Genomic DNA, 20142 nt, shown 5'->3' with positions numbered 1-20142 from the left:
GAAGAGGTCTATGGGAAAGAGTCAAATGGCCCCTGAGAGTATAAGACCCGATGGGCGAGGCACTCATAACCTTTCAGTATTTTTTGTGTTTGTTTGTTTGTTCTTGCTATCATTAGGCAATATGATTTTCAGGCAAACTTTTCGAACTGGTGAGGATATTTATTACCTTAATTTTCCTCTTCAATATAAAAAGTCTTCCACAAGCTGGAAAAAATATCGCCTGGAAGTAGCAAGCATAAATCAATAAATACATCACTGGGCAGTAGGGGTTAATCCTTTGGCGGCGCTGTTTTGTGAGCCGAGTAAAACTATCCATCGTATGTAGTTTGTTCTTGATCCCTGGACAAAGACTGGTGGCATTTTCTTTAAATTTTCGCCAGCCTTTAGCATGGCAAGGCGATACAGTTTTCGTCGGTGTGTGTGTGTGTGTGTGTGTGTGTGTGTGTGTGTGTGTGTGTGTGTGTGTGTGTGTGTGTGTGTGTGTGTGTGTGTGTGTGTGTGTGTGTGTGTGTGTGTGTGTGTGTGTTCCCAAAATACCTCATAAAGTTGTGGACGAATTTTCACCAAATCTTCATGAAATAGCAGCAACGTGGATGGGCAAAATTGATTAACTTTTGATCAAACGACCGAATACCAGCCGCCATAAATTTTCTAATATGGATTCGCTTTTGTGAAACGTGGTGTCTGATTTCCGTAGAGTTTTGCGAACTTTCTTGATACATGGTTTGTATGCAACTTGTTCCTAAGCCAACATGTTCTGGAGGGCGATTAGCATTCGGCCTCCGAATGCTTTTATTTTTTTTTTTTTACGTTTTGGATGTCCTAGGTTTCTCTCGAGCTAAGCAAAATCATCCGACATTAAGTAAAATAAAGTATAAAGTGTGTACTTTCCAGCTGAAGGGCTAATCTCTTATATCGGATGACATAGTTTAATGGCTTATTCTTGCTATCACGTGGTGATTTACTTCAGCTTTGGGTAAATCTGTTGTATTGAGGGGGAAAATGAAGGCTATAATTTATTATCAGTTCGAATAGTTTCTCCGTAGCTGAATAAAACTTTCTGGGAGAGCAGGAATAAAATACGTCATGGGATTGGGAAGGCTAAACAGATGTGCAAAAACTGCTACTAATTAGTGATCTGGCTGGCATATTAATTAATGTACGTCAATGTTCACCAGAGAACCGCATCAAAGGCTGCCAGTCCATTATAGCGGCATGTAGGTTATCTAGATTCATTTCTGATTAATAAAATGGATTTGGAAGCATACGATTCAAAATCTGATGAAAATGTATATATTTCATTAGATAAACAAAGCCAGTTATATATGATTTTGTGAAGAGATCAAATCAGCCGCTGGCAACAATGACACAGCTATAACAGGCAACAATAACAGTAGACTAACATTACTTAGAAGAGTAAATTTATCGTTGACTAATACCTTATAAAAGAAAACAAACACCGTCTCCTTAACCATACATTATGACTTATTAACTTACAGGAATTTCGAAACAGCATATAGAGTAAGTGAGATGTAAAAAATATCTTTCAATGATAGAAAGTGCATTTACATTATTAGAAAATGTCATGAGGTTCTCCATAAGCTAGAACCTCATGTCTTTAGAGATAAATTATGTTCTTGGATTAGTGTCTGGCTCACTGACTGCAAGAAGTGGGTTGTATTGAATGTTGACAGTTTTGACTGACTCATCATCTTTACTGCAATGATTTACTTTTCATTTTTCATCGGACAACCATCAGACTATTATTTACGAGCTAGAAGGCGCAGCAAGTGAAGCGACGATTACACTACCTAAGTCTACTAATACCAAGTTGGATCACTTCCATCTAAAACGGGTCCAAGCTGGCACAGGGGGCGGAGCATCGGAGTGACGTCAGCTGGCACGAAGCCCAAGTTCACTTGACGCCTGACCGTGGTGGTGAGTGGATGTATGCTGAACTCTCCAGATCATGACAAATTTTCAGTACGAAGTGAGGGAATGGACTGAAATGTGTGAAGGAAGATGTAGGGGTGTGAAGGAACCTATTGCAATGTTATACGGTTAAACGAATCCACACTTCTTCCCCTTCTTCGTTTTCCCTTATTATAAATGTTTAATTTGAGTCTGCCCTTTCATACATTTTCCGTTACTTAATCCGACTGACGTCACACACAAGCCACGCCTCCCTGCGCACTGAGGGAAAGTGAACCGACTTGGTATTACTAGACTTAGTACACTACGTTCAGCTGAAAAATGAGCGGCCTGACACGATCCTGCCCGACCCGACCGTGATGGTTTTCAGAGGCTAATAATTTTTGTACACAACAGAGAAGATAGTAGATACACTGAATAAATTTTGTTTTAGCTATATATTTACTGACGAGACCAAAGAAACCCCTTGGAATCCCAGCTTTCCAAGGGAATGTACCGAGGAATTCAATTGACATGCTCCACTATGAACTCGAATTAAAAATTATTTCCTGTTGTAACACTGTTTCCTTGCACGAATTCTAACAATTAAATATCGGATATTACGTTCATAATCTTACATGAAAGTTTTTTCTACGTTTAGGTGGTGAAATCAAGAAGGGTAATCGCCCCATTTCTGGGTTTTATAACTCGATCAATAGCTAAGCGTTTACCAACGCAGTTGGTTGACACGGCAAGTTGGGAGCAGAGAACTGAACATTGTGTACGTGATTAATGCTACGGCGCCTCGCTATATGCACATCCAGAGAGTAAACGTAAGAGAAAGAAAACGTGAGAAATTAAATAAATTAGCTCATCTATTCCTCTGTTATTGTTCAACTACCTCACCAGAAATGCTGAAAGTTTACACCATGATGAAATTATGGTGATAGGCATATGTACAAATGCTCGCTTGCTCATCACACGCTCACAAAGCACTTTACTGGTATTCAGTGACATTGTGTAACTGTAGTTATGAAACGGTTGATCAAGGCTACATCTAACCCCATTTCGAGTAGTATATCCTAAAGTAAATCACCCAGTAAACGCAAGAATAAAATGAAAGGAATGTCCTCCGGCTGAAGAGGCTAAAGTATGTAGTAGGGTACCCCAGAGATCAGTCATGGGACCAATTTTGTTCACTATTTATATCAATATTGAATAAAAAATGATTTGCTTCTAAGGTAATTACGCCTGCAGAAAACACGAATAAGGTCACAAAACATATACTCATGATGACTGAAACCACCACTACGAATACGCTAAGTTTACGGAATGGGATGTGAAAGAATGGCAGATGAAATTTTATGGTGATGAATGGAATGTACGGAGTTTGGGAATGAAAATATTAAACACAAATATATAAATACACAGCCAGCGCTATGCTGTTGCCACCCTCCACCTGACCAAACACATACCCCCCCCCTTCCACCTCCCTGTACACCTAAGCAGGCGCATAACGGCCCTCACCCACCTCCACAATATTTTCTTTTAAAGGTGGGCATAAGGAGATCACCTTGAGGACACATAACCTGGGCATTTCAGATTCCTTCCGCAGGTCGCATTGAAATCTGATTTTTCTTTTTTTTTACTTCATCATTTAAAAAACTACTTTAGAAAACTACTTGAAAACTAATTGAGACACAGCATTCTACCAATCAAAAGACACTTGTTCACTATAAGACACATAACCAAGCGAAATTTCCTAACTCTAAAGTGAATATTTTCTGAGATCTGGGCCGGATACGAAACCTCTAAGCCCGGCCAGCTGCCAGCCGCCCAACTCAACGGACAGATGCCAATTGATCCCAGCGATAACTAGAGAGACACTCAGTGGAGCGCATCTCTCCGACACGGGCAACGTATTTTCCAAACCACTCTTCATAATGGGTTAGGGTTTCTCATCACTGATGAGGGTTTCACAAAAAGTGTTCTCCGGATCCAGAATCTGTAATACAATCCGGATCGGTCCCAAAAGTAAATCGAATGTTCCCTAGGACATGGGCTACCTACCCACCAAATTTGGTACATATCTCTCTTTTAGTTTTTTGGATAATCATGCTAACAAACAAACATACAAATAAACAGGGGTGAAAACATATTCTCCTTGTCGAAGAGAACAACAATCCTCTGACTGTCGGGTGGAGGGGTGGAAAAACGCACACCAGAGGGAAATGAAAAATAATGCGTCACCCACAGTGCCTTGATGTCTATTGTCTATACCCTGATCTGTCCTGCTTGGTCACTGTAAGAGCTGGTGTTAAACTCGGGGCACTGGGATAAGTAGTTCAAACCTCTACCAGATAAGTTATGTTTGGATAGGGTAGATTTTCGAATGTTTGAGTTGTCCAAGCCATTACACACAGGAAAAAAACACGCAATCGGAGAGATGTTTGGAAAAAAAAAAAGGAACCAACAGTTTAAGGAAATAAAGGTATAGATTATACAAACAGACAACAGGAAAATTATTTTTTTAATGAACTACTGATGCTTATAGTAAAAAATACTCTAACCAACATATCCTCACCTTTGCCTGACTTCCATCTCAATCCCCCCAGCAACACCAAGTGTCCATTAAATTCTCTCTCTCTCTCTCTCTCTCTCTCTCTCACACACACACACACACACACACACACACACGTACCCATGACTGTGACGTTAGCAGCAGCCCAGATAGGAAGGGTGGTGTCCGTGGGTCCAACTTGACACTGGTACTCCCCATCGTCCTCCAGCGTGATTCCCTTGATAACCAGGTGGTGCTCGCCCGCCCGCCCGTTACCAGCGTACTGGTAGCGTGGGTAGCCGGGCACACTACGCTCGAACCCTGGGGAGGCAGAGGAAGGGAAGTGAGAATGGACCAGAATTACCTTTTGGCTGCTGGGCTTTCTTTCAGCTGAGCAAAATAATCTGGTGTCAGCCTGAAAAATGTAAAATAATGTGGTGTTGGCCTGAAAAATGTAAATTAATCGAAAATGTATGTGGATGAGTTTAAACTTTGACTTCTGTAATTTCTCTCAGTGGAGCAAAGTCATCTGGTGTTGGCCTAAATAAAGTAAAACGGGAAGAAGTTAATCGCTCAAATAAATAGGATAAAAAGGTGCACTGCCACCTCTTAAAAAGCCACCACACTGGGATAGGCCAAGGAAGTTTCACCCGACACCAAACCAACTCCTGTAATTACTTCTTAACACTTCCATGACTTGGTGGGAAAAGGAAATCTCACAGGAGTTATAGTGTGAGTGACTCAGCTTGTATAAAAAAAGCTGTCTATCTATTGCCAGACGCCTTAATCCCGTAAGGGGTGGCCACAAACAAATCGCCTCCAAGTGGCCCTGTCTCCCGCCATTTCACTGTCCTCCCCCCAGCTCACACCCTCCTCTCTCATATACCTCTCCACTCCATCCCTCCATCTTATCCTCGGCCTCCCTCTCCCTTTCCCTCTCCCCTCCTCCACTTCCCTCACACACACTCTCCTCGTTAGTCTTTTGGTCTCCATCCTCTCCACATGGCCAAACCACCTCAATGCATTTCTCCTAACGCTCCACAACGCTCCCTCGCTTACTATTTTTATTTCCGTCTAAATTTCCTGCCCAATAATGATAAATGTGGATGTAGTTCGTCAGCTTTACCTTATTTATTTTTTTAAATATATTTCTCAGAGCTCAATGACTCTGCATTCCGCAAGCTTTAAATGGCACCTCTTCGTGACTAGCATCATATTCCATTTTTCACCTCTTTTTCAACCTCAACAAGAGTGTAATTTCAAGCTAGATTACAGTCGACATACAGTAGTTAAAGTGACCAAGCTTGTCGCCACACTCAAATCTTATGACAATGTTAACAGGTGATTTTTAATGCTCTGAGTTGGTTCTCTCGGTTAAACAAAGCAATCTAGTGTTATTCTGAATATAATGGATAGGTAAACTGATACCGAAATTAATATTCGATAAAGATTTTTTTTTCCAATTTACTAAAAATAAAGATTTTTTCCAATTTGCTAATAACAGTTTCCCTCAGATGAAAAAAATCGTTCGGTGACTGCCTGAACAGAATATGTGTCCATGGTAATGAAAGGGCTAAAAAAAAAAGTTAACAAAAGAATAGATCGACAGAATATATTGAAAACTAATTAAAGGGAAGGGTAACAGCAGAGCAGAAGGTTAGATATAAGTGAGTGCGATGATTCACTAAGGAAGAGGAAATAACTGCTCTAGAATACATGACTGACAAACCAAAGGAGCATTTAATAAGAAGAACAGGGAGCCAGAAATTATGACAAAATATATATAAACGATGAAAATGGTGTGAAATAATTAAGGAAAGTTTAGAAAAATTTTAGCCCCATACCAAAATTTTTAAACTGTATAATGTGGGCATAATTCTTCCATATGAAAAATTTACAGTTCAGTAAAATCAGCACACATAACAGATAGTGATATTCCAGAATGCCTGAATAAGAAGAAATGTACGATGAATGACACATCTATCTTCCCAGTTCCCACTAAAAAAAATTTACAACTGACAATATACAATGAAAACCTTATCTTTACTAGTGCGTGTTTCAAATGGTTCGATTTTTCATCTATGTATTCGTCAAACTTTGGGAAGATACTTGTGTCTCTGTCTGTACTAATGGAACTGTTTCTTGCTGTAGCCCAAGTTCATCTAGAGGTAAACCTGATGAACGACAGACTGAAGTCATTTTCCTGCAGTCCACCATCCTCTTTTCAAGAGATAAGAAGGAAACTGAGGAATGTTTTTACAACCAGGCAGAAGAGCTTCCTGGTTATATCAGAACCACTACATGACGGTGTCCTTTCTAGCGTTACTAATGGGGTGAAAGAAGGATGTGAGTCTAACCATATACAACAGAAAATGTGACGAAAGTAAAATATAAAGCAGTCGAGACATACAGGTAAGTGTGCTGGGTACTGCTGCTAGGAAAAAAGGAAGTATCGAGCGTAGAGAAGATATGACACACATACAAGTATCTCCTGAAAGCTAAGTGAAGAAGAAAATGATGGTTGTCTGAGTGGTAGGAGGATAAATGGACCCAGTGTTTGTTCTGAGGCAAACAGCTGGAAAATTACTTACGAGAAAGACAAAGACATTTATAGCACTGGAAGAACTAAATGACAAAGGTGACTTGGAAGGGAACGTGAGGGGTATTATATATGCATGGCCTGGCACGAAAATTGCCGAGTTCTGTGAAAGGTTTTGATGGTAATGAAGCACTGTGTAAGGGAAATGCTTCGAGAGCAACAAGGGATGCGTGATGTTCCGGTGAACATTCAGTGTCTACATCGAAGGGACTGTAACAAAGGTCGCTGTGGAAAAGGGAGTGAAAATGATGATGGAAGGTAAATGATGAGCTACTTTCATATTATGCTGTAAAATATCTTGGATCGTAAATACTGATATATTTCAGAAAAATACACAGCAATGCCGTTTGAAACCCTGAGATGCAATCTTCACAACTCAATAGTTTTTTCAGAGTACTGCGTATGATTTTCACAGTTATTTGACTAAAAAATAAAACGTTACTCCTAAACGGAATACTGTACACTAGGTCAGTTTTCTTTACCCAGACAATAGATCACTTCACAGTGAGTGTGGTTCGCACTTTTTCATACCGTCTCTGTCTAAAAACAAGCATACATACATACATACTCGCATACATACATACGTACATATGTATTTCTATAGCAAGATGGATAAATAGATGGACAAACACACAGATAGACAAATAGGTAGATTTATATCGAGTAAACAAAAAATAGTGCGATATATAATATAAAGTATAACGCACTCGTTTTTCCAACATTCTTTTTGCCTAGCTAGTCATTCTCTCTCTCTCGCTCTCTCTCCACACTGTGTGTGTGTGTGTGTGTGTGTGTGTGTGTGTGTGTGTGTGTGTGTGTGTGTGTGTGTGTGTGTGTGTGTGTGTGTGTGTGCGCGCGCGCGTGGACACTTTCAAATGTTGCATAAAATTCCTACTACGCTATACTGAGGAAAAAATTGCAGCCGTCCTCATAAATGACAAGTTACATCAGGTTACATTCAAACACTTCGTCCCCGAATTCAAGATGGAATGATGGATAAAGTAAGAATAATTTTTCCAGCCACTGTACGCATTCTCCTATTGCGATGAAGCTTGGCACATAGTTTTATGGATGCTTGTATACTGCGATGGTTGGAAGTTAATGCAGATACGAGCGAAGTGATGAGCATTTGTACTGTGTAGGCCATTGCAAAAGAGAGTTTTTGAACCATAGGGACCGTATGGAGCTTAACCTCATTCATTACTAGGGGACTTTTTAAAGCTGAAATAAAACATGTTAAGTATATACTAGTAGGGATATACTGAAAAGGTTAATATAAATTGGTGCAAATACAAACAAAAGACCTGAATGTGTAAGGAGCGTGGGGAACAGAATGAGTCAAGGAGGATAAGTAGCTGTATGAAGGCTTTAAAAATGAACAGGTATCTTAATACAAAAGATAAAATAGGACTGCAGGAGGTAGTATTATTAACCTACCCATATTATCAAAAAATTTCACTTTGTTCTAGCCAATGTGAGACAATCTGATTCAACTACAGAGTTGTTCTAAAATGGGGTGATTAGATACAGCTACATCAACTTCATCTGAGAGGCCATTCCTAACATCAACAAAATAGTGTAGGATGAACAAAAACAAAATAAAAGCATACGACATGGAAGTGAATAAGTTAAACAATCCTATGGCATTATAAAAAGAAAAAAAATATACAGTATAAGAAAGAGTAGGAGCTTTGAAAGGGAACGCTGAAGAATTACTACAGGGAAGAAGGGATAATAACTGTGAAATACTTAAGACGTGATACAGGACAGACGCCCGTATTCTCCTTAGCTTGGAAAATTAAGTCACATCTCTTCTTCAACGATTTATTTGACCAGTTCGTCATTCCTAAATATCCCTTCGTATGCTGATGCCAACTATTCATGTTAAAAAGAGATAAATAACACAGAAGAGAATATGAATATGGAAAATATAGCGCCATGTAAAATCGGACACTTTGCTAATGTTAACGACGACAGGCTTAAGATGACTATAGGGGAGTATGGGGATGGGGGAGAATAATAGGATAAACAAATACTGATGGGGAGAAGGGGGAGAGAGAGCTCTGGGGAGAAGAGATATTAATGGGTATATGAGGTGTAGTGAAGGGAAGAGATTGCTGGGGAGTCTCTGTGGGAGGGGAGGGATGGGGAGAGATATGGGAGATGAGAAGCTACTGCAGATGAGAGAGAGAGAGAGAGAGAGAGAGAGAGAGAGAGAGAGAGAATACTACAGCAGTCGTTTATCGCTATACGGAGCAAGACGACCCTTCCTCGACGACCTCAGGAGCGAGAAGGGCACCGCAGAACGACCCTCTCAAGTCCTGAATAATAGGCGGTGGTCGTGCGTAATCCTGAGTATGAGTTCCTGGTAGAAGGGCTTAGGGGAAAGGGAGGAGGAGAGAGAAGGGAAGGAAAGAGGAAACAGGGAAGCGTGAGAGGAAGAGGAAAGGGGGAGAAGAAGGAGGGAAGGGACATCAGAATAGGGGGAGAGGAACGGGGAGAGGGAAGGAGTGGAGAATGGGGAAGGGTATGATTTCCTGGGAGGGATGTAAATGGAGGAGGGAAAGAGGGGGAGAGGAAGGAAAAAGAGCAGACAAGACGTTGGGGAGAGGGAGGAAAGTAAAGTAGCTTAAGGAAGACGGAAGGGGAGAGAAGAAGAGAGGGGGGGTGGAGGAAAATGAATGTGGGGAGGAACAGCAAGAGGAGGGAAGGCAGAGAAGCAGAAAGAGAAGCAGATGAAAGTGACAGAAAGGCGCAAGGCAATGGAATGGAGTGAGAAAAAGGGGAATAGGGGAAGGGAAGGAAGAGGAAGGGAAGGAAGAGGAAAGGGAAAAGGGGAAGGGGAAGGGAAGGAAGAGGAAGGGGAAGGGTAAGAAGAAGAAGAGGAACGGGAAAAGGCGGAGAGGGAAAAATATGGGAAATGAGGAAAAAAAGAGAAAAAGAAAGGGAGGAAAAGAGGGGTGAGAGAAGCAAGGGGGAGAAAAGAATACCCGTAGTCAAAGGAAAGATGACGCAGGAGGGGGAGAACACAAAGAAAGATAAAGAAAGAAGAAAGAGTAGGAGAAGGCCGATGATGGGGAAAGAGCAAGAAACTATGAGTGGAGAGAGACCAAGGATGAGGAACAGAGGAAGAAGAAAAGCCAACAAAAAATAATAATAATAAAAAAGGAAGAGCGGAGATAGACGGAAGGAGAATGGAAGGGAGGATCAGGTGGGAAACGAGAGAAGTTAAGTATGCGAACGACGTAAAAGGCAGCAAGAAGAAATAGCAAACAATAAAAACCTTTGACCACACATAAAGAACCATGAAACTGAGAAGAGTAAAATAAAAGCAAATTAATATAAGCAGCTAATAGGGCTGTGTATGTTTTTTTTTATTACTGATGATGAAGGCGTATCTACGGTACACTATTGTGACTGAATCAGAGTCTGGGTACAGTATGCATGTAAACAAAATATCTCAGGAATCCCAGGACCGACTTCGATCAAAAATGGCAAAACTACTGTGCGTTGGTCGTGGAAGACGTAGTGCGATTTTGGTGGAGGTCAGTCAGATGTCAAGGTCACAGGTGCAGGTCAAAGTTTAGGGCGCTGCGTTATCTCATGAATGACTGATCCGCTGTAAATCACTCTTGGTAGATGGAGTTGGGAAAGAATGAAGGGGTGATTCAGTTCTAGTGCGGATCGACGAAAACAAAGCTCACGGAATAAGTTTAATTTTCGGGCGTGGCCTCACTGTACTCTGGATCTTTTATGGTCCAGTATTCTTGCCATTTCCAGAAGAGGTTACTTATATTAGGAGAGCCCCTTGATAGAGAAGGGATTAACGGAGGTTGTATCTGTTCTAACCCTTCCAGTGGCAAGTCTCCCTGAAACTGAAAAAATATCTGAATGTTGTGAGAATTACATGAAAAACAGGTCATCGTTGCGTAAGGGTTAAAAGTTCCACGAATAAAGAAGAATGAGAGGAAGACGAAAACAGTTAAGAAGGAACACGAATAAGAAGAATGAGGAGATGACGAGACTGTCAAGGAGGAACACAAATAATGAAGACAAATGATGAGAATAGTAAAGGTGAGAGACGACTAAAGAAGAATGAGAAGAAAACAGAGACGACAGATAAGAAGCAAACCGAACAAAGAGGAATGAGGGGAGGATGTGAATAGTGAAGGAGGAAGACGAATAAGAAAGAGTAATAAAAAGGAAGAAAATACCCCCGAAGCAAATGATCCTGGGATGAGTGACGAGAGAGAGGTGATCCGGGATGTGGTGATCGTCGTACCAAAACTTTCTTGGCTCGTAAATGGACTTATGAGGGACAGATGGAGTACTAGAGAGAGAAAGGAGAAGAAGGACGCGAGTTTTTGGTGGTATGGTGGAGATGACGATGAGGAGAAGATGTGGAGAAGAAGGATGATGTGGAGGAGGCGAGTGATGTGTGATTGAGATGAAGGAAGAGGACAAAGAGGAAGAACAGATGGAGCATAGAGAGAGGAAAAGAAGGACGAGAGTTTTTGTGATGATGATGGTGACGATGATGATGATGATGATGATGATGATGATGATGATGATGATGAGGAGGAGGAGGAGGAGTGGCCAAGTACTAGAGACAAAAGGGGAAAAAAAGCTGCTGGTTATATGGAGATGGAGAGGGAGGAGGAGAAAGGACGGCAGTAGGTATGAGAGATATCAGGAGGAAATGAAAGACAGGAGGAGAGGATCTGAGGTAGAAATTAGCACAGACGGTGGATATGAATGGCAAAGTGAAAATGAAATGAGCACAGACGGTGGAGACGAATGGCAAAGTGAAAATGAAATACAGGAAAGGAAGATTCAAGAAAAAACCGGTGGATATGAAGCACAGAAGGAAGATATGAAGGACAGGAAGTTGAAATGAAGGACACAAAGTGGAGGTGAAGTAATGAGGAGTTGGAAATGAAGGACAAAAATGTGAAAATGAAAGGAAAGGAACTTGGAAATGAAGAAGAATCTGGAAATCAAGGACAGAAGGTGGAAGTGAAATAAAGAAGTTGAAAATGAAGGAATGAAGGTGAAAATGAAGGACAGAGGGTGGAAAAGGAGAGAAGGTAAAAACGAAGGACAGGAGGTGAAGATGAAAGAAAACAACTGAAAATGAAGGAAAGGATGTGGAAATGAAGGAGAGAGGGAAGAACAGAATGAAAGAGGGCAATGAAAATGAATGACAGAGGGTGGAAATGAAAGAAAGACGAAGCTGGAAATGAAAACAGGAGGTGATTTAAAAAGGGTGAGAATGAATCCTTGAAGAAGCTGGAAATGAAGAAATGCTGATGGTGGAAATGAACCGTAAATGGTGGAACCGAAGGGTACAGGGGAGAAATGAAGGATAAACAAAATGGGATATAAAGGGCAAAAGACGAAAGGAGAGACTACCAGCGATGAAGAGATGATGAAGGGAAGGAAGAAACTGAGAGAACTAAGCTTTATGCATGATGACGGAGAGAAAATGAAGGAGAAAAGAAAGGGGAAGAAGGGTGGGAAATATTACATAATGTTTGGAACCTTTCATATGAAGACAGACCGCAAAGACAAAATTTGCACCCACTAGAAAGGCGAAGAGTAAAGACTTAAGTGAGGCGTTTAAGTGGACGAAGGGAATAAATAAGGGAGATATTAGCAATGTGAGCATACAGGATAGAACTAGATAAATTCCGTTTTGGTGAGGAATAGGTAGTAATTGGCTTGGCAACAGAGTAATGGACGAGTGGAATAAGCTACCTAGCGATGTAGTTGCTGTCCCTTCCACTTAGAGTTTCAAGCATAGGCTAGATTAGCATGTAACAGCAAGTAAGGGTTGGATATAAAACAAAAAAACTAATAGCCAGTACTAATTCATTCTTTTTCCTTTTCAGGTTACACTGTGAGAGTCTCTTTCTTCCTTTGCACTTTCCTACAATACGTCCACGACAGTTTTATTATATTGCGTGGTGTTCCTCCTCACTTTTGCCTGCCGGTTTCGGATGGAGGGTTTGGAGGGTGGGGAAGAGCTTCTTCTTTCCTATCCTTGTCTTATTCCAGTAGTTTTGTTACTCTTGTAGGAGCTGTCCAGCATGGGCCTACTGGCCTATTGCAGTACCGCTCTCTTATGTACTTAAGTTCTTATGTTGACAAATACAGTAAAGGGAAATAAAATGTTGCCGAGAAGAATGGTCTAGAATCGACGGAAATATGGAAAATGAAACGGGATGAGACTAAAAAAATAAAAGAGAAATGAGGCTTAGAGTAGGGAACTGGAGCCACTAACAACAGAAAAACAGCAGCAACAAAATCAAAAGAAATAATAATAATAATAATAATATGATAATATTAATGAAATAATAATACAGACGAAAACACGAAACAGTAAATCCAAAATGAGGCCTTGTGACAGGAAAAAAAAAAAAAGAGAGATTGTGCCAGAGCATTTAATTATCAAGGACAGCCACAATCATACAGTAAAATTGGACTCTTGTTTAACTAACCGACCTCTTTCCATTATTCGCTGATTTTTACAACTTTCAGTTTTATGGAAAGCTTTAATAATTTCAAGGAACAATTTTTACCCAGTATTTTAGCTCCATCATGTCAAAGGCTTACAAAGGCACCGCGGACAAAGGATGGTAAGGGGAAAGAGAAAATGAAGTAAATGACAACGGCTCATCGAAAAGAAAGAATAGATATAAAAGACGAGAATATGAGGAAAGCTGAAAATGACACACACACACACACACACACACACACACACACACACACACACACACACACACACACACACACATTACATATGAGAGAGAGAGAGAGAGAGAGAGAGAGAGAGAGAGAGAGAGACGAGAACGACAAAAATGATATGACAAAGGGAAGGAGGGAAGTACCAACATGGCGGGAGAAGTGAATCATCCTAATTTATGACCTCCATTTTTGACGTAATTCCCTCGACATGACGAGTAATTACGTCTCTCTCTCTCTCTCTCTCTCTCTCTCTCTCTCTCTCTCTCTCTCTCTCTCTCTCTCAATGTGCTGTTTAACTTTAATGGATTGTAATGTTGCTTTTATCATCTTCCTCTCTCTCTCTCTCTCTCTCTCTCTCTCTCTCTCTCTCTCTCTCAGTGTGCTGCTTAACTTTATTGGATTATAATGTTGCTCTTATCATCTTCCTCTCCCTCTGTGTTTTTACACACGCACACACACACACACACACACACACACACACACACACACACACACACACACACACTGTCTGTCTGTCCGTCCGTCTCTCCATCTCTCTCTCTCTCTCTCTCCGCGACAAAAATAAGTGAGTTATTAGTAATTACCCCCGCCTCTTTATAAAAACACCTTCACCAAGTTTTATGGTGAGAATGACTTACGATGGCCAAGCAATTTAGCACACCTGATTAAAAAAAAAAGAAAAAAAAGCGGCGAAGATTATTTACTGAGAGCCGAACTGAAAAACAATGAAGGATGGAGTTAAGGGGAAAAAATAAGCATTAAATCAGATGACGTATTTTACTAACTTATTCTTGGTACTTAAAAACGATCCTGTTCAATAAAGAAGTTCGTAGATTTGATATGAAAAGGCAAGCAAACTGTTGGCCGCAATCCAGGTTAGTATGGAATGAAGGATGGAGTCGGGATGGTGAATTTATCCCCTGAATCAGGTAATGCATTCGATAAGCTTTTACCTACAGACGATTTTATTTATCTTTGGAGACTTATCGAACTGGGGGGTTAGCTGTAGACTCCAGTATATCCTTCACTACAAGGGTGTTCTTGCAAAATGAACAGTGTAAAATAATTCAGCCTAGCGAGACCAAGATATGAAATGCCTTCGAGTCGAGAACCTAACCCCTTCAGATGACGTACTGATATATTTCTAAGTATTTCTAAGAACCGCTATTTAGAATGTTTAATCAATTTAGTAAAGGCTTCTCTCATTAAAGGGGTGGGGATTAACGCAGCCTCCCCTGAGCTAAATAAAAAGCCTCTGAAGAAACAGGAAAGCAATGGGAAAAATGTTATACAGTGAAGGGATAAAATGTCGAGAAAAACTGACTGATACTGAGAGAAAGGAGAGTTTAAAATTCAGGATGGAAGAGTTGCTGTTGGGCAAGGATTAAAATGAAGGGTAGTGGCAGTCAGGCACTATCCATATTTACCGTATATCCATCTATTTTTATCTGTTTATACATTACCTGTCTATCTATCAATCAACTGAGAGAGAGAGAGAGAGAGAGAGAGAGAGAGAGAGAGAGAGAGAGAGAGAGAAAGAAAGTCAATGGCAAATAAAATAATTCTCCACATGTGCTTTCTCCCTGTGATGGTGGTGAAAGTGACAGTATGTTTAACTCAGGAGGTGGACGAGGGGAAAGGTAGTGGGGAAGAGGGTGGACGTGGGTAGACATGGAAAGGATGGATGGACGAATGACTGCATGGATGGATGATGAATGGATGGATAAAAGGCTGGATGGACAGATGGATGGATAGATGAATGGATGGATGGATTTGTCGTTGGATGGAAGAATGGGTAGATGACTGAATGGATGGATGGATGGATAGATGACTGAATGGACGAATAGATATAAGGCTGTTTGGATGGACGGATGGATGGATAAATGACTGGATGGATAAATGACTGGATGGGTGAATGGATGGATGGATAGATGGATGGATGGATGGATGAATGAATGGATGGATGGATGGATGGATGGATGAAAGGAAGGAAGGAAGGAAGGAAGGAAGGAAGGATGGATGGATGGATGGGTAAGTGGATGGACGGTTGGGTGAATGGATGGATGTATAGTCAGATCAATGAACAAATGGATGGATAGATGGACAAGGAGATCAATACACAGAGAAAGACCGATATACAGACAGACGTAGACAGAGCAGATACAGACAGACGAGCAGATAGTTTGAAGGAGAAAAACTAAGAGATGGGAACTAAGACCCACAGTGATGCAGAGAGGAACGAGGGATCTTCTTTAGTTTCGGTCGAAGAGAAGAAAGGTTGTGAAGGCAGCAAATGCAGGTGTGACAAAGCTTGAGCAAAGAAGAAACTAAAGCAATTAATAATGAAACGTGGATGAAACATAGAAAAAAATTGGGAAGACAAGAATACTGACACCGCTGGCTCTTAACAGATGGGAAAATGAATGAAAAAAAAGAAAAGAAATGAAGCAAGGCAAAGAAGGTTAAACGAGGATACAGAAATAGACAGACATTAACATTCAGTATGCGACAGAGATACTGACAAGAAACAAAGGCCGGGGAGGAGGAGGAGGAAAGAGGGGAAAAAAAGAAGAAGAACAAGAGGAACGAGAAAAAAGCCATATAAAACAGTCAATTACAGCATGATATAGGTCAGTAGAGTGGCTCTGGGTCGTAAAGCCTTAGTGTTTTGCTATTTGATGGCGTTAAGGTGGGAGAAGCGGCGGTGGCGGTGGTGGTCGAGTGGGCTGAGTGGTGGACTGGGAACTGTGCGGTCTCGAGTTCGATCATGGCTGTTGCAAGAATGGTTTAAGGATGTCACTTCGATACTGCTGTGTTCATTGCACCTCCGTATGGCTCCACCGACACGTCACGGAAACACTCTCGCATGACTATAACACCAGATACTAAAGTGATATCCTTGGATCATCACATGAGAAAAGGAAGGTATTCGTGCGCAAGTGCAAGGTGACCTGTGAGGGCTGCCGGGGATCAGTCCTATATTCGTGGATCTTAAGTGGGCTACTGCATCTTGAGAAGGGTCATCAAAGTGGGTACGTACAAAAAGATGTGTTGCGTATGTCTGAACGTGAAGAAAAAAAATATATAAAACACTTTTGGTTTACATTTCTTTCGGGATTACATCTCTAATAATTACATACACATGGAGTCTGTTGGTCTGTATGTCTGGTTAAGATGCACCGTGACCACTATAGCTGGCTTGCTTTCACCTAAAAGAAAATTGCTACGTCTCCATACCAAGGGCTGAGCTGTTATTAGAGATGGGTTGAAATATATGTTGCTAACCATGAAGAAAGTTTGGGCAATGATGTTTGGATGTACTGTAGTGCTATCTTATTCTGCCATTAAGTAACATGTAATCTAAAAAAACGGAAGGACGCAAATCTGCAGGAACGATGAAACTGACTTTTATATCCAAGTTGTAAAATGACTGGAAAACTAAAGAGAACAAGAGATAAATGAGAACAAAATGATCGGCATATAATGTATAAACTAAGCGTGAGTGAAATATTTAATAACACAGAAGCACAAGATACGATTATATTCAGCTTCCCCCAGTCCACCCCTCTACGCCTTTGCTCTCTGGTGTAACTGACATGGTTAAAGACAATGCATACACAAAATACAGAGTTCTTTTATGCACCCCGTCCCTTCCCTGAGAACCCCATTGAAGTAAAATGAAGAAATATGATTAATGAATTAGTATTACCCTCCCCCCCACCACCACCACCACCTCTCTGCTTCCCTGCTCTCGGCTCTAAATTAACCCTCTGTGTAGGTCATCACTAATTCATCCTAAAAGCTTAAAGTTTTGCTCTGAAAATGAGTTGGATTACCATAATTATGTTTCGCGTTGGAGCGGCTCTGAGATAGTGTGTGTGTGTGTGTGTGTGTGTGTGTGTGTGTGTGTGTGTGTGTGTGTGTGTGTGTGTGTGTGTGTGTGTGTGTGTGTGTGTGTGTGTGTGAGAGAGAGAGAGAGAGAGAGAGAGAGAGAGAGAGAGAGAGAGAGAGAGAGAGAGAGAGAGAGAGAGAGAGAGAGAGAGAGAGAGAGAGAGAGAGAGAGAGAGAGAGAGAGAGACTTTCTGGGTGTTTGCTTTACACTCAGGTACTCCTAATGCTCTCGCAACTCAGGTATGCAGGTATTTCTTTTCCAGTCCTAGTGGGTTACTTTCCTTTACTCACTAAAAGAGCTCAATTTCCTAAAGTCATTCTTCCACCTTTATATTGACGTCAGAGTGGCTCTAAAACTGATGAAAATGTTTTTCGTAATGTGCCAAAAGGCACTGGGAGAGCTGATGCTGGAAAACTAATAATAAGAACGGAATAAGTTGCTTACAGTGAGACGAGGGGCAAATTTATCACTAGTCAAAGAAAAATATATTGTGCATGTGACTCAGGGGGTTTAAATGGCGTGGGTACCTTTTGACGGCCGCCTCCTAGTTGTGGACAGCAATAGAACCAGTGTGATGAAATTAGAGGGTAATGAAATGAAATATTTTTTACATGTCCGACAGACTAACCTCCCTGATGTGTTGAGGGAACATTGATGCATCGCGGTCATGTAGGTAATACGCATCTCAGAAAGGAGTAAAAAAAAAAAAAAAGTACTGGCTGTGTGCATGCGTGCGTGTATGTGCATGAGTACATGAACATGCGCGCGCGCGCTTGTGTGTGTGTGTGTGTGTGTGTGTGTGTGTGTGTGTGTGTGTGTGTGTGTGTGTGTGTGTGTGTGTGTGTGTGTGTGATAAAAAAAAAGTTCGTAAACACTTACACTTTTTGGTAAACAATTAAACGTATTTACGCCCAACCATTTTTGCCGTATAGTAAGTTTAAATTGGCTAAAAAATGAAAAAGAAATAATGGTACGTTCTCTCTCTCTCTCTCATTATATCCCAAACCCTGACCTCTGGCCTTGGTTTTCGCAATGCTGTATCCAACACAAACCCGAACCACGTTGTCTCGGCAGCTCTCAAAACCTTACAATTGTTTCTGTTACGATTTTAGTACAAGGTTCCTCTACTTAGTGCAGCAGTTAATGTATGAAATATGTAACATTTTAATCTCCAAAAATACAGTGGGATATCATCATCATCATCATCATCATCACCACCACCACCACCACCACCACCACCACCACCACCACCACCACCACCACCATCATCATCATCATCATCATCATCATCATCATCATCATAATTACTTCTGTTGTTACGCTGCCATGATCTTCTCGGCAAAATAGGTAATCATCATCATCATCGTCATCCTGATCTATTAACGTAAGGATGGGTTAGGAAGGGTCCAGAGAACAAGAAATATCCTAATATCACATAGTAACCGCAATATCCGTTAGCCAGTCACAGTTACTATACATTTACCTTCTACCGTACGGTGACCTACTGTACTCTTGAAACTGTCAGACAATTTTACATAGCTCAGGAGACCCTTGAGCAGTGAAGGGTTTAATGAAGGCTATTTTTGACCCAACCGGTTTGAAAAGTCCCTCCTAAATAACATGAACAAAGAGAAATAAAGGAAGAAAATGAAATAAAATGGCAGTAACGAGAATAAACTAAAAAAGAAAGAAGTCACTGGATTCAAGATGTTAATGGTGACGAAATACTCTTAGACGGCCGACTGAGTGAGTAACGAAGACAATATGAACACTACACTATAGTTAATTTATTTTGGTCTAAAGTTGCCATCTCTCCATGCCAAGTGCTAAGTTGTAACAATAAATTTAACACGAGAATATGATGATGGTCACGATGTGTTGTAGAGGGGATGTAGAGCCGTAGCACTGTCTTTCTCTGCTACTGAGCTACATGAAATACGCTGCAAAAGGACGAAAATCTGGTCCATCTTAGGGTAAAAGAACTATAACAATATAACAATCTCGTCTCGGGTAGAATAACTATTGTCAGTTTGATTTTGTTGACAAAACTGGGCTACTCTGAAAACCTGAATACGAAGTTGGGTTTTCATGAAATTTGATGTGCTTTAGCTATGAAAAAGGAATGAGTCTCCTTTTTTTTTTTTTTTTTTAATGTGACCGACTCTGGGCATAGGCTTCACAGCCTGCTTTCAAGGCCCAGTAGTCCTCCTACGTACCGTACACCTTTACATGTCACCACTTCGGCACTAACACCCACCGTCCATATTGAATACATGCTAGGGCTGTCTCATACAGGTCTGGTGTATTGGTATTAGCGGGGGTATTTTTACGACATGTCGGCGGGTCTTCTGGAAGATCAGTAAAGTCTGATATTTATGAAATTCAAATCCTTAAACTGTTCCCTGCCCCAGCGGGATTTGAACCTGGGTCCGT

General features: G+C 41.0%; 1 protein-coding gene across 1 annotated transcript in view; it reads right to left on the bottom strand.

Moving 5' to 3' along the window:
- The window catches only part of LOC145413630 (nephrin-like), a gene marked incomplete at its 5' end in the record, with an annotated part of 296625 nt that overhangs the window by 202734 nt on the left and 73749 nt on the right, over window positions 1-20142 (bottom strand). The window contains one exon of the mRNA XM_080283291.1: window positions 4613-4792. Within this exon, the coding sequence (XP_080139417.1) occupies window positions 4613-4792 (180 nt within the window). The remainder of the gene's footprint in view (window positions 1-4612; window positions 4793-20142) is intronic.

This window comes from Coenobita brevimanus, chromosome 97 (assembly GCF_032717465.1).
Source record: "Coenobita brevimanus isolate Jiangsu-jjx chromosome 97, ASM3271746v2, whole genome shotgun sequence".
Lineage (NCBI taxonomy): Eukaryota > Metazoa > Arthropoda > Malacostraca > Decapoda > Coenobitidae > Coenobita > Coenobita brevimanus.
This window is presented reverse-complemented; position numbering and strand designations above follow the sequence as displayed.